This window comes from Macrobrachium rosenbergii, chromosome 55 (assembly GCF_040412425.1).
Source record: "Macrobrachium rosenbergii isolate ZJJX-2024 chromosome 55, ASM4041242v1, whole genome shotgun sequence".
Classification (NCBI taxonomy): domain Eukaryota; kingdom Metazoa; phylum Arthropoda; class Malacostraca; order Decapoda; family Palaemonidae; genus Macrobrachium; species Macrobrachium rosenbergii.
Window position 1 is genome coordinate 51,211,167 of NC_089795.1, and position 20,239 is coordinate 51,231,405.

Below are 20,239 nucleotides of genomic sequence, written 5' to 3' on the forward strand. Positions count from 1 at the left end.
ATTATTATTATTATTATTATTATTATTATTATTATTATTATTATTATTATTATTATTATTATTATATTATTATTATTATTATCAGCTTTCACAAAAATGATAAAGCATTCAGGTCCTGTAATGGTGACAAAATATGTAATGAATGTTGTACATTTTCCGTCAGTTAGGGATAAATAATTTAAATGTGTTTTACATATATATATATATATATATATATATAATTTAAAATATATATTTACATATATATATATATATATATATAATATATATACACACACACACACACAAGTTATTATATATATATTCCATAAAACACCATAAGGGTAGAATTTTATAGCGTTATATGTCGAAGACAACTGTCTTCCTCAACGGACAGTTGTCTTCGAAATACAATATAACGCTATAAATTCTCCCCTTTTGGTGTTTTATGGGCTCCTTTTATTAAATGGAATCCTGTTTTAACAGAAAACATTTTATAGTCTTATGTATGTATATAAATACATATACATTTATATGCATATATATATACACATACATATATATGTTGCTGTAGTGGGGCAGTGATAAGGTTCGCGCCTACCAGTCGAGAGGACCGGAGTTCAAATCCCGCTGCTCACTGATGGCTTGGGGATGGCACCATTGCATAAACCTGGTGGCCCGCCAATCTAGCGGTCTGAAAACCCGAAAGTGTTAGTAAGAAGATAGGTACCAGCCCTTGGGCTGGGGCGTTAAACAGTGGGCCTAGCGACACACTGGCCACATGTCTTAGGCATTGGGACTCCTCCCCCCCTGGCTGTCGGCCTAAGAAACCGGAGTTCAGTTCCAGCCCTATGAGCCTTGTGAGGCCCAGGAGGACTTTAACCTTTAATATAAATATATATAACACACAAAAACAAACACACACATATATAAATAAATAAATATATATATATATAAATATAAATAAATATATATATATATATATATATATATATATGAAATTTTTTATAACCGTGATTTATATACAATCATGAACTAAAATGTTAATATCAAATTCATGCTACCTCGGGAGTATCCCAATAGGGAATTATCACTGAAGGGGAATTTATAAGCGATAAATGGATTGGTCGTCGACTGGAGTTGCTGGATAAGTTCTGTATTGTGGGATCGCAACCCGGCAGTACCAATACATTTATAACTTATAAATTCTTCAGTGATAATTCCTACTGGATACTCCTGAGGTAGCGTGAATTTGATATTAAGCGACATCAGAAGTTTCATGATTTATATATATATATATATATATATATATATATATATATATATATATATATATATATATATATATATATATATATGTATGTATGTATGTATGTATGTATATTCCAGCACCCAGTTGTCTTCCTAAAATACGGTCTCGCCTTCTCCCTAATCACCCGATTACTGAAGTCACGCAACATCGGATCTGGCCAATACCTGAACGGATTACCATAAATAACCATGATCCCACCAGAAAGATATATTCCTAGAAACTGGCAAGAGACGTTGGTAATCTTGTGCGAGCAGCAAGAACCCACAACAATGACCGGAAAATAAAGGGAGAGAGAATATAGTGATATTATTATTATTATTATTATTATTATTATTATTATTATTATTATTATTATTATTATTATTCAGAAGATGAACCCTATTCATATGAAGCAAGCCCGCCAATGGGACCATTGACTTGAAATTTAAGCTTCCCAAAAATATATTAGAATAGAATAGAATAGAATATAGAATTTAGGCCAAAGGCCATGTGCTGGGACCTACGAGGTCATTCAGTGCTGAAAGGGAAATTGAGAGTAGAAAGGTCTGAAAGGTGCAACAGGAGGAAAGCCTCGCAGCTGCACCATTAAGCAATGTTACGAGAGGGTGGATAGCAAGATGGAAGAAACGAATGTGAATGGAGGTACAACAGAAGAAATGAAAGACTTTACAGCTAGGGGCCGAAGGGACGCTGCAAAGAACCTTCAGTACTGACGGCACTACCCCACTACGGGGCCGAAGGATATTGTGTTCACATTAGAAACACGTATTATTGTTCTTGCATGACATTTTAAACATCCTCAGGAAACCAGGCTTGCCAAGGACTGAGGAAGAGGAGGGGTGTGAGTGTGGGCCAATTATGTACTCGAAAACATTAGGCAATGTTCGAGAAGGGCGTGGGCCGTAATTGAGGCTTGGCGAGTAATTTTTTTTTCTTTGTCGTAAGCAAGTTTTGATTTGTTTTCTAGTTTGACCACGTGTGAAATTGTGTATATTTTGTATAATAATAATAATAATAATATAATAATAATAATAATAATAATAATAATAATAATAATAACAATAATAATAAGACAGCGACGATAATTGTTGCTGGAAGAAAATGAACCTATATATATATATATATAATATATATATATATATATATATATATATATATATATATATATATATATATGAACCTTAAAAATAAATTTAACTGTAACTGGTTGTTTTTTATTATTATTTTTAAAGAAGCGAATAAAGTCTTCATCGTCAGTTATATTTAACAATGTATGCCCAGAGAAGAATTATATGCTTAGTTATTCAAGTGTGTGTGTATATATATACATATATATATATACTGTATATATATATGTATGTATATATGTACATATGTGTATATATATATGTATGTATATATGTATATATATATATGTATATATGTATATATATATGTATATGTATATATATATATATATATATATATATATATATATATATATATAATGTGTGCGTATGTTTCACTAAAAGGCCACACATAAGAAAGAAAACTACCGAATAACTCAAGCGAAATCCTCAGTACCCAAACAAAGTCTCAACAGACCAATCGAAGCCGCGAAGCCGCATTCAATATTTACAAAACTTATTCTTAAGTATCATTCACAGACTAAGAAGCAAATAAAAGCAGATGGATAGGTTATCTGTCTGTTTAATCGAAGAAAAAACTCAAGTATTTTGGGAAATTTCAGAGAGAGAGAGAGAGAGAGAGAGAGAGAGAGAGAGAGAGAGAGAGAGAGAGAGAGAGAGAGAGAGAGAGAGATGACAAAATTCCACACAGGTATGCCACAAAAACATACAGAACTCCGCTGTCTTCCCTGGCCTGAACCCACTGTCGCCTACGCCAGGCTCTTATGCCTGTTGCGGGTTTCGAAGCACTGGATTAAGAGGTCATATATTCCTCGAGAATAAAAAAAACAGAAATAAAGTAAATGAAAACACGATTCCAGACTTGTTACTGCGAACAAAATATTCTAATATTTCTCAGATAAAAAAAATTTCTGTGGAGGTAAGCAATTTATATTCGTTTGACATTACAGGATATTTATTTCAGTGTTTAATATTTTCCAAACACTATAAATAAAGAGCAATTCTAAATACTTTGGAAAGACATTTCTCTCAATTTCGCCGCCGAGTTCAGGGCAACGATTTACACGGAAGCGTTCGTTATAGCAAGTTTCCGCGCAACGGAAAATTCAGTGACTTGTAATCACTTGAATCTGATTCTGACTAAGCTATGTAGCGAAAGACGCCATGCGTCAGTCTAGGCTTCTGGGAACCATTGCCCCATTAGCTGGAAATATGAAAGACGTCAGAATCAAAATAAACATACCTCAGTCCCTGGCTACAAAGGCCAAAGCGTAGACAAACTTAATTTGAAAGAAAAAACAAGAATGAGTTCCCGGTCTCTCAGCTCAAAGAACAAACAAGTGTGTATCCTATCGGCTCAGAATACAAACACACCAACAACATCTCAGTCCAAGGCTTCTTAGTTTAAAGAAAAAACAAACAAACCTTAGTAGTTTCCGGTCGCTACAAACATGAGCCACGCAAATTGACACCATTCATCCCGAATAAGTCCTTTGAATTCACTAAGAGACGTATTCATTTTCCATCAAAGACCTAAAGTGGTCAAGAAGAGGAAGAAGATATAAAAAGGCTAAAAAAAAAAGCTTGACGATTAGGCCTCTATGATCGTGGGACACCCATTTGCCTCTCATGCCGCAATGACATTCGCAAAAGACTCAGACGAACTGGTACAAGTTTGTTTCCACTCGAGTTTCACAAACATACACATACACACACAAACACTCAGAGAGAGAGAGAGAGAGAGAGAGAGAGGCTATCAGGTAGCTCAGTGGTGCAATTTGATTCGCTCAACATTTGACGACCTCTAAAAATGATGTTTTTGCAATCCAGTGCAACCTTCGTATCTCAAATCTTGCCTCCACAACCAGCAGGTATGAACAAACGCAAGAACGTATACGTACGGGACACATCCATGCTAAGAAATAATTACCAGAGTAAAACTGTCAAATGTTCAGCCTAGTAGTGGTGTTGATGCTATAAAAGAAATGCTGTGATATTTCTTTCTTTACACACACACACACACACACACACACACACACACACACACACACACACACACACACACACATATATATATATATATATATATATATATATATATATATATATATATATATATATATATATATATACATATACTTTTAGCTTCCTTCCCATGCAAACTTTCTACTCAGTAGAAAGCAAACTTTCGCAAGCTCAGTGGGAATTTAACTTTGCAAAGTTAATGGCTCTCTCTTCACAAGCAGACATTCCATTCAGTCGGTTCTCAACTTTTCATGTTAGTAGCCTTAAGGATTGTTCAAAATCATGAAAGTTTAAACATTATAAATAATAACAAAGTGACAACATTATATTAGTCATAAACACGGTCACTCTGAACACGCATAGGCCTAACCCCAAATCGAGATGAATAAGAGTCTACCTTTCATTCACTATTCCTACACAATTCGAAACTTGAAAAGATTATTTACTCTTTGTGCACAACAATTTCCGATTGAAATTCTGAAGCCACATTGGAAGGTTGCTTCGTGAATAACAAAATGTTATGTGGAACTGAATGCGCGTTTACTTAACCAGAAGAAGGCTGCTAAGTCTAGAAGCGTCGAATTGTTTGTCGAGTGAAACAATAAAACAAAAGAAATAGCACATCGTCAACAGCAGCGATAAACGTAATAAGTCAAGGTATTGTGAAAAAGAAAATATCAAACAACTTATCCTTAATGCAGTCTCCCTCTCGAAGAAGAAGAAGAAGAAGAAGAAGAAGACAATGGCCGAAATCAGGGACGATAAAAGCAGAAGAATTCAACCTTCCCATACTGCAAGCAGAGAGGAGAGAGAGAGAGAGAGAGAGAGAGAGAGAGAGAGAGAGAGAGAGAGAGAGAGAGAGAGAGAGAGAGAGAGAGAGGCGACGTCCTTAATCGAGCATCTCTCATCATGAATTTCGTACGCCTCATGCAAACCGGTGGGCTCCTTAGAGCCATCACACTTCTGGCCTTGGGATACAAGGGACATATCCACCACCCACCATCAGATTATTATTATTATTATTATTATTTATTATTATTATTATTATTATACTAAATACGTATGTTTACTCATATAAAGTAGGTCTAAAAACGTGCATGTTTATACAGAATACGCCTAAAATTAAGCATATTTACACAGCATAGGCCTAAAACCCAAAAGTTCAAAGCAAGCAGCACAGAATAGACTCCATATAAGTCTAACCGCCGCCATAGTTTGTACAGTGACGATACGCATTTAATTTTCCCTATTGTTTCAGGGTCACAACGAACACAGACAGACACAGACATGCATCACAATGAGCTGCGCTGCCCGCATCCAACATTACCAGCAGCATAAAAATACAGACAGCACGACCAGACAAGAGATGTCTGTGCATTTTACAGAATTAATGTGTCGGTAAGAAGAATGAGTTGGGAGCTTTATATAGAGTTATATATATATATATATATATATATATATATGAGTATATATATATATATATATATATATATATATATATATAGTATATGTGTAAGAGTGTTATTATCTATAGTTTTCTAATCTACTTGGGACATCTTCCCTTAAGGTTTCCAATTTTCCCTCATCATATTTCATTAAAGGGTCATTTACAACTAAAGTGAATGAGTCTATCAACAGCGACTCTCTCTCTCTCTCTCTCTCTCTCTCATGGTGGGAGACCGAAAAGAATTTCTTTCTCACGGTGGGAGATTAAAAAGAATCCCTCCTCCTCTCTCTGAATACACGTGTGTGTGTGTGTGTGTGTGTGTGTGTGTGTGTGTGTGTGTGTGTGAAGATAGTAATCTAAGAAAATAGTGTGTAGCTGCGTGGTCTACTATCTAGTAATATAAAATGTATTTATCCCATTTTACCATGAACCACGCCTAAGTGAAACGTCTAGAATGGATTACGTTATACGTCACTTGAAAAAATTAAAATAAGTTTGTTAAAAAGTTGCGTGGCGCTTCATAATTTACAAGCCGGACAGACTTGTTTTAAGCAACTACATTATTTAAAAAATAATCTTTTGAGTACCGAGTATTAGATTTAAACCTATAGAAATCTCATTTATTTGGGATGTCCTGCAGTTGTTGTCCAATTTCATTATAAAATGTATGCATATGTATAAATTGTATAAGTTGCGTGAGAAATGTTGTAAAAGATTACAGGAGATTTTGAAAAATATTAAAGTTGGTACTGAGAGGATCTGAGACAGAAGTGGCCATGGATATTGATTTTGAGTGGTTTGGAAAATAAAATTATTTTGTACAAATATCAACTGGATGGAAATACATTACTATAAATGAGGTATTCAATTCAGTATATGACTTCAGAATGCTATTTTCGACCATTAACAATGATCCCAAGATTATCTAAAGAAGACAGGCCTATTAAAAGCATTCAAGTTGAGTGACACTTTTACCAACGAATGACAAGATTAGTGACGCTTCTTGAATAAACTAGAATGAATTGCATTTTGAGGTGTGGCCCTGCATAGCGTCTTTCAATTAAGACCATAAAACCAGTAGAAACCATAGCCAGTAGGCTACACAACCTCTCATCTAGACTAGAGGGTTCCGGTGGCTGGTTACTTTCCTGGTTGGGGATTGATCTATTCTACTGTAAACGTTAAACCGGCAATAAAAAAAAAGGTAGCCGTCTGGTTTGGCTGCTTTCTCGATTGTGACACACACACACACACACACACACACACACCAACGCACGCACGCATGCAAACCGATCTATAGGCCTATACAGCACATTCTCGGCCTAACACCATTACCGCTCATTGTCAATACAAAAATTTTGTCATTCGTTATTACTTACAGGTTTTTAAATTAATTTTATTGAGAAATATTAACAATAAATATGCAAGACACGTGATTCCTAGAATCTGTTAAAATTCTTGCCAAAATAAACACCAAAATAAATGACGACAGACATCATCTTACGAAGAGTGACGTTCTCTGCCGAAAATGCAAATGGACATTTTAATTTTCTGCTTTATATCATTAAGATGCAGGATAAAATATACCTTATAATAATATAAAACTAACGTAAGGCGTGAAATAAGAGCCATATTGGCCAGCCAACCGAAAATAACCCGCACACGATGAGCGGGTTGTAAAAACACCTCACCTGATTTTCCATCTTCATTTTCTTGTGATTTCCTTTGCCCGTTAAAGCATGTTAAACCCTTAAGTTGTCTGTAACAAAATGAAAGATAAATAGGCCAGAATAATGACAAATAATACAATGAAACACTGAACAAACTGATCCAAACCGCACACACCAGCTGACTGTTCTGGTATTCGCTAGTGTCTCACTACTAAGCCGTCGGGTCAGAGTTGCCAAGTAGCCTATTATCATATCCAATATGGTGCCACTGACACGATAATGGACAATCATATCTCCTTATCTCTGTTAATATCGGCTCGTTAGTTTCTTTCTTGTCGTTCTGCGAAGCATTATATAAAAGATTATTGATATGATAAGCCGTTTGATCGTTTCTGATAAGATTAAAGCAACAATGCGTTTTTATTGTCATGTGGCAAAATAGTATCGTGTTTTTGTTTCCAGAGTGGTTTCTGCCGTGGATCCGGGAAAGTATATAAAAATATGGACGATTAAATTATTAAGCACTACTGCGTGGCTTTTGCGTAATATCCGAATAGAATATAGTTTAAATCCCCCAGTTAATTTTTATGAAATTTCACCAATAGCAGAAAATTATATGTAAAAAAAAAAAGTTTAAGTACAATAGTGAAAATCGCTAGTGTAACAGTGACTTACTGTGCTAATTCATTATGATGGATGACTAAATCTTGCCTGATATTTTGACGTCATTAATACGCTTCGCGACGTCATCAGTACCCAAATGACTCAGGGATATCCTTAAACGTGAAGAAATGTATCTATCTCTTTGGCGATCAGTGACGAATATTCAGTGGAAATACTCACACACTCTTGGCTTCTAAGGTGTCATTGTGTTTCCCGGTATTAGTTACACCTGTCTACCTAGTCTATTGCAATCCTATTTGGTATAGGCTACATACCTGGTATATATGTTAGTGGTTACCCATCCTAGCACTGACCAAAGCCAAAGTAGCCAAGTACCAGTAAGCTGACTGATTTTAAAAAATCCTTAATGAACCAGCAGTGACCAGGTTACGCATGGCTGAGAAGCGGTAACTGTTTTTATTCTACTTTCGTGGTATATATATATATATATATATATATATATATATATATATATATATATATATATATATATATATATATTTGTTACAAACTAATGAACATAGAAAAGGTGATACAGAATTAAGAATTATATGAAAAAAATCTTTAGAAAATGAGAATATTGATCGAACTAGCATTGCAGATATGTATACAATATGAAATATTACAAACAAAATTATAATTTTCATTGTTTACAACATACCTGCGCCGCTAGTTCAATCAGTAGGCTATTCAAATTTTCTAAAGATTTGTTCATAAAATTCTTAATTCTGTATCAATTTTCCTATGTTCATGAGTTAGAACCAATTGCTGCAGCACATACAAAATCCCTAATATTTGTTGCAAGTGTCTAAACATTGTTATGGGGGGATTAGGCCTAAACTCATAATAGAAATAAATAAGAAATTGAAAGCCAAATGCCAACGTAGTAAGCAGAATTATTTCCCAGACACACCCGAAAAACCAGTTTGCGAGGTGACTTCTTAAACCACCAAAAGTGTTGGCCCAGGGAATCAGTTAGTACTATAGTTTCATTCAGCTCTTGGTTAAATTTCTTTTGAATTAGTCTTAATATGACTCATAAATAGGACTTTAATAACACCAATCCTGCTCTGTAACTGAAAGTCATACGACACAAGCATTTTATTACATATCTCCAGCAAATCAATGTCTAAATTTGCACAAGGTATCCGATCCTTTGCGAAAATTAGCACAAAATTTAAGTCAAACAATGCGAGCATATTGGCTGTGTGTGTGTGTTCATTTGTATAATTATATATTTTAGCATATCACATGAGAGCGTAATTAAGCATGTCATATATACTTTACAAACAGTTCCGCTGAAAATCCACACAGTCGTGTCAAGAAACCAGTCTTTCAAGAGAGTAGTTCTATGGGACACACGAGAGAAAATTATTTCAAAACATGACTATCAAATTACACCCCAGACTATGATATCCATCTGGTATATTATTGTCATTAATCCTGTTTTCCCTTTAAACACCTCGAATTCAGTCAGCTTATCAGTGTGAATAGTGTATAATCTTTATTACCAGTTTATAAACAAAATAACAACTCAGGAATGAAGAGAGAGACCAGTACAGACAAAGTACAGCGGAAGGTCTAGACCTAAGTGCAAGGTACCTAGACCTACGTACAGAAGATACTAAGTGGGAAAGGTAGATGATTTTATTCATTTGATGGACCATACACAAAAATATGAGTAATAGGAAATGTATATTGAAGAGGGTTCTTCTAAAACAAGGTAACAGCTAGAACACAGCCTCCGGAGGTTATAACCTAGATACGAAGATTTGAACAAAAGTTGCAATATCAGGAGCAATAAACACAAGTTCTAGACGCTTAACTAGAGGTGAATTTACACTCGGAACCTTTTACTAAATACACTTTAATATAATTATCCTAGACTTATACCATACAATAAGCACAAGTAAAGATATGTCTACTGACCGACAATTAATTCTTTTGAGCCTGTAGGCTAGAAATATCAGCCTAACATTCAGGAAGGAGACAAAGAGACAGCTAGCTGTTATTACCGTAACCATTTGAATCCCCTAAGTCTTTCTGTATGTTATTTAGAACTCTTGTGCTTTTCCACGTTTCATCTGAACCTCTTAGGCACTTTTTGCTGCCAAAAGAGAAAGGTGAATTAGCTTTGAATTAAAATTGTCGAAAGGGAAGCTACAAAAAATTAAGAAAGAAAAGTTTCAAAGCGGTCTAGCAGTGCTTTTCAAAACAAGATATGTCTGTAAAACACAATGAACCCTGCGGGTGCAAAGTTCCGTTTGAACTTTGACCTGCAAATATGACCTTGGCCTAATTTTGTAAAAAAAGTTTGGAGATTTTATCTTCAATTGTATTAAGTTGTAGTGTCCAAATAAGGCTATTAATGTTAGCTTCCTTGGCGTAAACCGTGAAATAAAAGTAATTTAGTATTTTCATTTTATAGGATCTTTGCAATACACACACACACACACACACACACACACACACACATATATATATATATATATATATATATAACCACAAAGCTTATTTCTTTTCACAGATAAGGTTGTAGAAGATTAAACTTGATAGGACTGATATATGAGTTAGTAGCCTAAGGTTTTTATTTATTTATTTCTTTTACCTTAATTACTTTGCAATCTTCCAGAACTTTGAGAAGCACCAGCAAATGTTGTATATTGATTCCTTACTTATAAATAAAGTTATATGTGCATTTTCCTTAGCGTTGTATATAGCCCATACAAACTTATGTGCACATGCAGACAACATAAGCTATTGCACATGTTTACGAAATGTGTTAGCTTAAATATCTCCCGTCTGCATCTGCATACTTCATAAGAGAGAGAGAGAGAGAGAGAGAGAGAGAGAGAGAGAGAGAGAGAGAGAGAGAGAGAGAGAGAGAGAGAGAGAGAGAGAGAGAGAGAGAAAGTTACATTACCCAACCTGAGATCGCCCAGGTAACCAAACTCGTTCCCTACTAATTATAGCAACCATAGGGTTACCCATCTATGAAAAACCACAGCAAACCCTCCATATCAACAGACAACACATGAAGTAGATTAGGGACAAATAGATAGGCGACCCGCCGTCTGTTGACATCCCCGTCTGTTATTTCGTCAGTTGTGAACGCCAACAATACATAGCAAATTGAACAACACTGTGCAATCAAGGGTCCTCGTTCAACCCCACGAAATCTACGGCAGCCCGGAACGAGAGTCAGTCGAAGGGAGGCCGAGAAATAAGGAAGATCTGGTGACGAGTGACTTAGGACTTTCGAGTTCGAGGTTTTGACACATCTGTAGTAGGGGGTCGGTGTGTCCTCCTCTCAGGTCTTGTTGTGACCTATCAACGGCTACTAGGGCTGCAGGGTAGAGGAGGAGGAGGCATCTCTCGAGGGGTCTTCGAGGTCAAGGGATTGTGATGCAGAGCCTTGATTTCACATCTAGGTAAAGGTGGATACGACTTTCGTTTGGGGTAAGGTAGGGTAAGGGTGGTTAGGTTAGGCTAGGGTAGGGAAGGCCAGGTCAGCCTGCTCTTCCTTATGTAGGAAAGTGGAGGTTAACTTAGGGTAGGCCAGACTGACCTGGTCTACCTAAGGTCTATGTAGGCATGAGGAGGTTAGGTTAGGCTAGGGTAGGGTGGGTGAGGCTGACATTACAGGTCTACTGGTATTTCTAAGCAAGAGCTCCGCAAGGACTGTTACCTTGGAAATTGATTTTACCTAAACTTGTAGTTTTACTGATGAAGGAGGTGGTGTTGTTTATTGTCATTCAGATATTATTAACCTCATATCTACACTGCTTGGTTGGCAACCCTTTGGGAACGTGGGATTTTGGAAACATTGGGAGAAAAACCAGACCGCCATGTTGATGTTATGGAATGGTTCCATGCATGCGCAAGTCATCAGGGAGCCATATGTTTAAGAAGGGATTAGCTAAGGAAACCTGTTATAAAAGAAGCTATACTAAACCTAACGTACCCTAACCTAACCTAGCAGGCTGTGTTACTTAGTCGGGGGGGCCCTGCCCCCTGAACCCCCTGGTGAAGGAAACTTCACTTTTTACCAGAAGCTCTCTATAACACTGCACATGCATGATAGCATTCCAGGATGGCCAGCATACAACTTCTGAGGTTAATTGCAGTTGAATGACAAAAATAACGGTAAATTCTTGATAAGCAAGCAAAATACTTTAGGCAAGGGAAGGCAAGGATAGGTTGGGCTAGGATAAGCCAGGCTAACTTGGCTTTACTTATGGGTATCGCACCAGTTTTCCCTTTGGTTTAGGGCGGGGCAGAGTAAGGGAGGCTATTCTAGGGTAGAGTAAGGTAGACCAGGCCAACCCGGCTAAACTTATGGGTATCGTGCTGGTTTTCCGTTTGGTTTAGGGTAGGGTAGAGGGCCTCAGGTTAGGGTTGGCTAGGCTAACCTGGCTTTCTTTACGGGTATTGCACCTGTTTTCCCTTTGGTTTAGGGTAGGGTAGTGTAGAGGAGGCTATTCTAGGGTAGGGTAGCGTAGGGTAGGCCAGGCCAACCTGGCTTACCTGATGGGTATCAAATTGGTATTCCCTTAGGTTTGTGGTAGGTTAGGTTAGGCTAGGCTAGGGTAGGCCACAGTAACCTGGCTTACCTTCAGGGTATTGTACCAGTTTCCCCTTTGTTTTAGGGTAGGGTAGGGGAGGTTAGGTTAGGTTAGGCTAGGGTAGGTCTGGCTAACCTGGTTTACCTGATAGGTATCGTACCGGTATGTTCATGCCAGTCTAGCAGAGGTGTAAGTTAACTTACTCTGGTTAATGTAAACTAATCTAACTATGCCCAATTGAACTACTTTTTACAGGTTGGTAGACCATATAGGCTATAGGCTAGCCTAGCATAGCCAATTGGGCATGTAAGTAAATATCTACTTGACTACAATCTATCCCATTAGTGCCATATTTAGTACCAGCCATATGGGAATGAATGTTAAAACAAACAATGGTAAATATCTCATAGTAAATTTGTGATAGTTTTTAGCATGAATTTTTCATTGAGCATATTAAAGCGACTTAGGAGCACGATTTGGAAATTTCATTATCGAGTTGTTGCCTTCAATTAAAACATTACTGGCCCATATGTCATCCTAAGCCAGATGTGAAGACTACCCTAGTGTATCATCATAGGAATGCTTGTTTTAGTAAGTGCATCTTGCATAAGAACAGCTCCAAGTTGATTTTTACCAAATTTTCACACTACACAGAAGAATTATGAAGATTCACATCTGTCCATTAGGATTTAAATTGTGGCTTCTGCCCATTATAGGTGTAGCCTAAATGCCTCATGATTCTAAGAGTCTCATTAAAATTCTCAAATTCAAATTCCCAATACAGCCAGATGTTGGCTCTGCAGTTCTGAATTAATGGATTGTAAAAAGGCAGAGGGTATTTTCCACAGCATGTTTTGAGAAATAAAAATAGTTAATGCCAAGGGCTCATAGGTTAGATTTTAGCCTAATTGTTTCTATTAATTTCTCTTTCCAGGTTGCATAATCCAGAGAGAAACTCACAAGTGGTGTTCATGACAAGTGTGAAATTTGTACGAACATTACAAAAGCATGTGTTACCACCATTACCATTACTAAATTGTTTATGAACTGTTTGCGTCACATATTTGTGTTGTGTGTGTAACTCTTAAAGAACAGTTGTAAGTACAAATAAGAGTGATAGTGCAACAGCTCTCTATTTAATTGGTTGTCTAATTTCAATTTGGCAGCCTTTTCTATTCAGTATTTAACTTGTTTCAAGAGGGGAACAAAATGGCAGAACATGAGAAAGATTCTGTTCCGTTATCGTTATCGCCTGAGGACGAGAAGCTTCAAGCAGCATGTATGGAGCAGGAGGCAGCTCAGGAGAACTTTGTCATTTTGAAGGTCAATTTTAATTTCAAGTTTTTTTTTTTGTCCATTATACTGTTTTGTGAATATGTGAAAAGTGTATAAACTGTGACATAAATTATTTGTAAATTTTTTGTGTACATCATTCTTTTTTGTGAGCATGATATGGCACATTGAGGTGTAAATTTTTCATATAAGTAACTTACCAAGTAATTACATAGCCATTGTTCTAACTTGTGTGGCACCCTTTATTTTAAAAATTTCGATAGCACTTCAATAGTTTAGTGTAGGTGACAAGCCCCGCCCACCAATGTGAGTACTGGAAACGACTTGGCAGAAAACCTCATTCTGTTTCTGCCGGCTCTCAAGTAACATTGGGGGTTTGTTGCAGCTTTTGTTTACTGAATTTTGGTTGTATGGCTGGAATTTGGTGAAATATTATCGCTTATTTAAGCAGCCTTCAAGCTTTAACAGCTTTCAGGATAATTTTTTCTAGTTCTTTGGTGATTGTTATGTCTGATTCACATTCACCTAATTTTGCTACTGTAGCAAAAGTTGCAAACCAGATTAATCAGTTTTCATATGATTCTCATACAATTTGCGGTAAATCTGGGGGCAGAAATATAGTAGGGAGAAAACTTGTGCAAAGTGTTATGGTTAGCAAGAGTAGAAAGTACGTAATCTCAACTAAACAAGTTAGAGAGAGATAGAAAGGAAAGCGACCTTTAGAGCGTGAAACTAGCTTCTCTTGGCCTAGAATTCTACCCTAGCCTAGGTTAGAAGACAGCTCTGCTTATTCCTTATTCCCCCCTTCCCACCTGTTTTTATCCTGCTTCTAGCCCTCCTATTTTTAATCCACCTACTCCCGTTCCTTGCTCCCTTGCTTCTGACCCTTGCCATTGCCAGTCTGGAGTCTAGGTTTAACGAGAAATTAACCTAATAGTGATACAGTGAAGTAGAGGAGGTGGCTACTCGTCCCGCCGATTCTTCTAGGTGAAGGTCCTTGTTATACTCCCCTAAACCAGGGAGGAGTCATACCGGAGGTCCAAGGGAGGTCGGTGCGGTGCCCATGGGTAGTCGCCCCCTCAGTCGAGCCTGTTGATCAATCCCAGGCTTCGACAGACAGCCGTTGGAAGGGCATCTCTGGGGATGTGCGTCAGTTATCGTCTGACTTTCAATACTCCAGCCCAGACTTGGAAGCACTGCAAGCGCTTTCTAGATTCGTCTCGTCCATTGAAGAGGCAAGCAGGCGATGCTGGCCGCTCTTCTCTGCTGCCCAGTTAGCGATTTAAGGAGCCAGGCGCAGTCCTCATCCTTCCTGAGCATACTTCTTTTGGGTGCCAGTATTTGGCTCCAAGCGCCCAACGATCCCTTGCCGGCGCCCTTGTTCTTCATTCAAGCGCCGATCTCTTCAGAGTGACCGATGCCAGCTCCTGAGCGTCTGCTGCCAGTTTCTGAGTATCTGGCGCCAGTTGCCAAGCGCCTGGCGTCCGCTTCCAAGCGCTGGCGCCAGCTCCTAGGTGCCTGACGCCAGCTCCTGAGCGCCCGGTGCCAACTTTTCAGTATCAATCAACTGCTCGAAGCGCCAAGCGCCCGTTTCCGACCACAGTTCTCCTAGTTCATGTAGCTCTCTTTCAGTATTTGTGGGCAAGTTTTTCTACCCTTTTTGGCTCCTGCTAACCCCGACTGGTCTCGCCTACCTCGACCTTCCAGATGAGGAGCCATCCAGATGACAGACATAGGCTCCCCACATGGTGCTTTCCTTATCTTCTAGGAAAGCACTCAAGGAAATTGAAGTTTGGTTTTCTGCTAGAGGGAGCAAGGTAAGGCTTCCTTCATTTCTCATCCCTCGCGATTAATCTGTAGGAGTTTTCTTTCCTATGCCACCGGGGAAGCTCCTTCCTGACGCTTGGCATTTTTGTTGGCAGAACTTGACCTCCTTTTTGAGACCTCTTTGGATTGTGTGAAGTTTTCAGTTTCTTGGACTGGATGGTGAGAGTGCTAGCCAAGAAGATTGAAGATTGCAATGGTTTGTGGAGACTTCGCCTCGGACTAGCTAGGAGTCCTTTTTCGTGCAGACGAACAATCAAGAATGGCTCTCTTGAACTTTCAATTCTTTTCTCTTATTGGGGGTTTTGAAGGAAAGAGATTTTGGTAATTGCTCTACTCAAAGGAGTCACCACCAGACCAAGAAGTTGGACCTCCATTAGAAGTCGATTTAGATCTTCTGGCCAGATTTTCCAAACGCCTAAGGGTCTGGCCTGTGTTTGTTTCTAAGACGGTCTCTCCTCTCCAGCAACATCCCTTTCTTGGGAGTAAGCTCAAGTCCAGTCTAGGACCCCCTCCAATGTCCGTTTCTCGACTGGAAAGTTTCCAGGACATGGTCTCCGGAAGAACAGAACCTTCACATCAACATCAGAGAACTTAAAGCTATTCACTTAGGGCTTCGGTGCTTCTCGATCTTAGTTCACAAGAAGACTGTGGTAGTCCATTCAGACAACACAGCCCTAATGTACATACAGAGCAAGGTGGCTCTCGCTCTTTTTCTCTCTGCCAGACAGCAAGAGACCTTGTACTGTGGACAGATCAATCAAGGAATCTAGTTACTTGATTTATTCAGGGCACACTAAATTCTAACGGACGAGCTGAGCTGTTGAGCAGTAGGTCCTTCCCACTGAGTGGACCTTGGATCCCCTGGTCTATTGGAATCTGCGATAGTATGGGGCAGGCCGACATTGGACCTGTTTGCCGTTTCAATGAACCATTACCTTCCTCTTTTTTGTTCTCAGGCCCTGGACCCTTTAACATGGGCAACAGATGCCATGCAGCAAGATTGGTCCCACTTGGAACAAGAGCTATCAAGAGGAGCTCAAGTCCTTGCCCAAGAAATGAGGAAGAAGTTCTTCGTGCACAAGTGGGAGTCAGTCTTCACGAATTTTGGGAGAAGTGGAGTATCAGAGGGACAGAACAGTGGATTGTCAAGGTTCCGAGGGAGGGCATCTCGATTATGTTTGTGGAGAGCCCTCTTTGGTCCCTTCTTCCTTCATTTTGACGGCCTACTCAAGAGGCTTGGGAAAACATTCGACCCTTTTAGAGGAGGTCTCCTCTTCTTCGAAAGAGAGTCACAGAAGAAGTCAAGGCCATCAACTCAGAGGACTTTTACTATTGTCTGTTTGTGGTCCCCAAATCTTCGGGGTTGGGAGACTAGTCTACAATGTAAGTGCACTCAATCTCTTCGTCCAGCAGACAAAATTCAGGTGGAGATGAACCAGTCAGTCCCTTTCATCCATTCACCAGGGCAATTGGATGATAACCTTGGATATGTAGGATGCATGCTTCCACTTTCCCTTCCATCCGGACTCCAGGAAGTATCTAAGGTTCGTCTTCCAGGACACTCTCAGGCACCCCACATCAGCATCTAAGTGCCTATCTCCTCTCAGGGCACCTAGCACCACCCAAACCCCTGGCTCTGTTCGAGCGCCCAGCACCACCCGAGTACCTGGCGCCAGCTGAATCTCCAGTTTCGGGCTCTTTGCTTCGGCCTCTCAATGGCATCTCAACTGTTCACTCGAGTCTGTGCTCCTCTAACAAGTGACTTCATTTAATAGGCATTAATGTCAGTCTGTATCTGGACGACTTGCCTCTTTGATCCCCTTTGAAGGAAAAGTGCCCAAAGGACTTATACATCTCCTCTCTATGGAACTGGGAAATATCATCTACCTTCAGAAGTCCCAGTTGGCCCTGTCGCAAGAGTTCCTCTATTTGGGGATGAGTCTCAACTCTCGGACTTTTTGGGCTTTTCCGTTTACCAAGAGAATCACCAGCTGCCTTCAAACAGTCCACAAGTTTCTAGCCCCTTTGTCTTGCTCGGCCCATTAATGGATGAACCTACTGGAGATTCTGTTGTCTGTCAAGACGTTCGTCAAGTTAGGCAACTTCTCATGAGAAGTTTTGTAATTCTTCCTCTAAGCCAGCTGAGACGGAAACAGCCAGACACGTACGCGTTTCCCATAAACCTGGTAATCGAGTCGGACTGGCATGGTGGCAGTCCGAACATAGACTTCTGGAAGGAAATCCTTTCATCCTCTGAGCCCAGATGTAGACTTCTATTCAGACTCCTTGGTTCTAGGTTGAGGCTACAACACTTACTAGTCTCGTCTTCCAAGCTAAGTGGGTGATTTTCCTAAGCTGGTGCCAAGCTAAGTGGGTGATTTTCCTAAGCTGGTGCCAAGCTAAGTGGGTGATTTTCCTAATCTGGTGCCTCAGACTCAACATCTCTTCTTCTGAGACATCTATGACCCAAATGCATATTCCTTCTCTATCCGAGATCTAGGAATCTCTTGCCCTCCACCATTAAGGGATTTCGAGCTGTGTTTAGCTCAGTGTTTAAACACAGGGGTCCGAACTCAAGGCCAGTCCCAAATTCAACGACCTGTCAAGTCTTTTGATATGTCTATGCAAGAAAGGAAGATCCGGTCTCCTGAACCTGACGAGTGTTTCGCGCGCGGACGGGTCCCACTTTTTCAACCCCTTCGCTCCTCTTCTCTCGAGAAACCTACTCGAAGACCACTTCCTCGCGGGCCTTGCCACGCTGACATATTACACAGTTTCAAGACATCGATAAAGGGTAAATTTTTTCACAAGGAGACGAGTTTGCTTTTTACCTTGATTTTTTAGCCAAGAATGAGGACCCTTCCAAGCTCTGGCCTTGCTCTTTTTCCATTAAGACCTTAATGGGATACCTTGGCTCTGAGGAAAAGAGGGAGTCTTTGTCTTAAGAGGTTTTAAGGTATTGCCTGTGCAGGACCAAGAAGATCAGAGGACCATCCGGCAACCTTTGGTGCTCTGTCAAGAACCCATCTTGCCCTCCGACTAAGAACACATTGTCCTTCTTCGTCAGAGACTTAATTTCTGACAGTTAAAGCTCATGATGTCAGGACAGTCTCTACCTTATTAGCTTTCAGGCACGTGTCACTCACCTCCGTTCTGCAGTTGATCTACTGGAAGTGGAAACAGTGTTTGAAAATTGCAGCACCTTGGGGCCATTATCAGTGGCTGGCATGGTATTGGGTGAGGAAGCATAGGAAGCTCTCTTTTCTCATGCTATTTCTTTCCATTAAAGCAGGGTGTTGAATTTTCTGGAGCCAGGGGGTACAGTATACCTGGAATACCCACCAGTCTCAGTGGATGGGTTGTGGTGTTTTCAGTGTAGGTGAAAGCTTTGTCCGATTGTTTTATTGTGGTACTGCAACCAGGGCAAGGGCACTTATTGATGCTTTGCTAGCCATCAGACATATTCTTTGCTGCAGGGCTATACTGCCAGGCCACTACAGGTTAAGATGAGCACCAGCCAGAGGCAGTAATTACCTGCAGTAGCTCTCTTACCAAATAAGGAAACGGCAAGCATTGTCTTCAGTGCTAGCCACTTTTCTTTTTCAAAGTCATTACCATAACTTAATGTTTTGGTGTAGAATATGTCCATGCATCCCACCTCCTGCCAATGTGGGATTCAGCTATACAGTTACTTGATAAGTTACTTTTATGAAAATATTTTCATGATAGAATTAAGTTTCATCTACTGTATACTGTACTTACCAAGTAATTATGGATTGGAGCCCCTCCCTCCTCCCCTGTCATGGACATAAGGGCACAAACAGCATGAGGTTTTCTGCTAAGTTGTTTCCAGTACTCCCGTTGGTGGGCAGGGCTTGTCACCTACACTAAACTATTGAAGTGCTACCGCTATTTTTTAAATAAAGGCTGCTGCACGAGTTAGAACTATAGCTATGTAATTACTTGGTAAGTATATATGAAACTTAATTTTATCATGAAAATACATTTGCTTGCATATTTTTTTATGATGATACGTGAAAAGTGTGTAAGCTTTCACATATGTAAATTTTTTCATGCATGAAAAATTATACAGGAAAGTGCAGAAACTATTATTACCTATCTTTTTATTCTTCAGAATATGCTGATCAGCCCCAATGACACTGTGTTTGATCAGTTAAGAACACACTTGCAAGAGAAGATTTGCGATGGGAATGGAGAGACGCTCTTTGATGTTGGAGTGGGGGCAGGTTAGTTACAGTGGGATTTTATGTTTTATAAAACTGACTGAATTTTTGTTATTATTTTAAGTATTTGAAAGAAGCAAAACAAAT

The 20,239-nt window shown here is 39.2% G+C and overlaps 2 protein-coding genes across 12 annotated transcripts in view; one reads left to right on the forward strand and one right to left on the reverse strand.

Moving 5' to 3' along the window:
* Positions 1-7,792, reverse strand: part of LOC136835237 (basic salivary proline-rich protein 1-like) — a 31,572-nt gene extending 23,780 nt beyond the window's left edge. For 2 of the 4 annotated variants that reach the window (XM_067098502.1, XM_067098501.1), the window contains exon 1: positions 7,582-7,778. In XM_067098502.1, the coding sequence (XP_066954603.1) occupies positions 7,582-7,599 (18 nt within the window). In that variant the 5' untranslated portion in view covers positions 7,600-7,778. Of the gene's footprint in view, positions 1-7,581 lie in introns of all 4 variants that reach the window. The other 2 variants (XM_067098499.1, XM_067098500.1) reach the window with 2 other exon arrangements.
* Positions 7,793-11,217: 3,425 nt separating this feature from the next.
* Positions 11,218-20,239, forward strand: part of GTPBP1 (GTP-binding protein 1) — a 57,733-nt gene continuing 48,711 nt past the window's right edge. Inside the window, exons 1-3 of one of the 8 annotated variants that reach the window (XM_067098506.1) lie at positions 11,218-11,654; positions 13,723-14,111; positions 20,044-20,155. In XM_067098506.1, coding sequence (XP_066954607.1) covers positions 13,998-14,111; positions 20,044-20,155 — 226 coding nt within the window. In that variant the 5' untranslated portion in view covers positions 11,218-11,654; positions 13,723-13,997. Of the gene's footprint in view, positions 11,661-13,722; positions 14,112-20,043; positions 20,156-20,239 lie in introns of all 8 variants that reach the window. The other 7 variants (XM_067098508.1, XM_067098505.1, XM_067098510.1 and 4 more) reach the window with 7 other exon arrangements.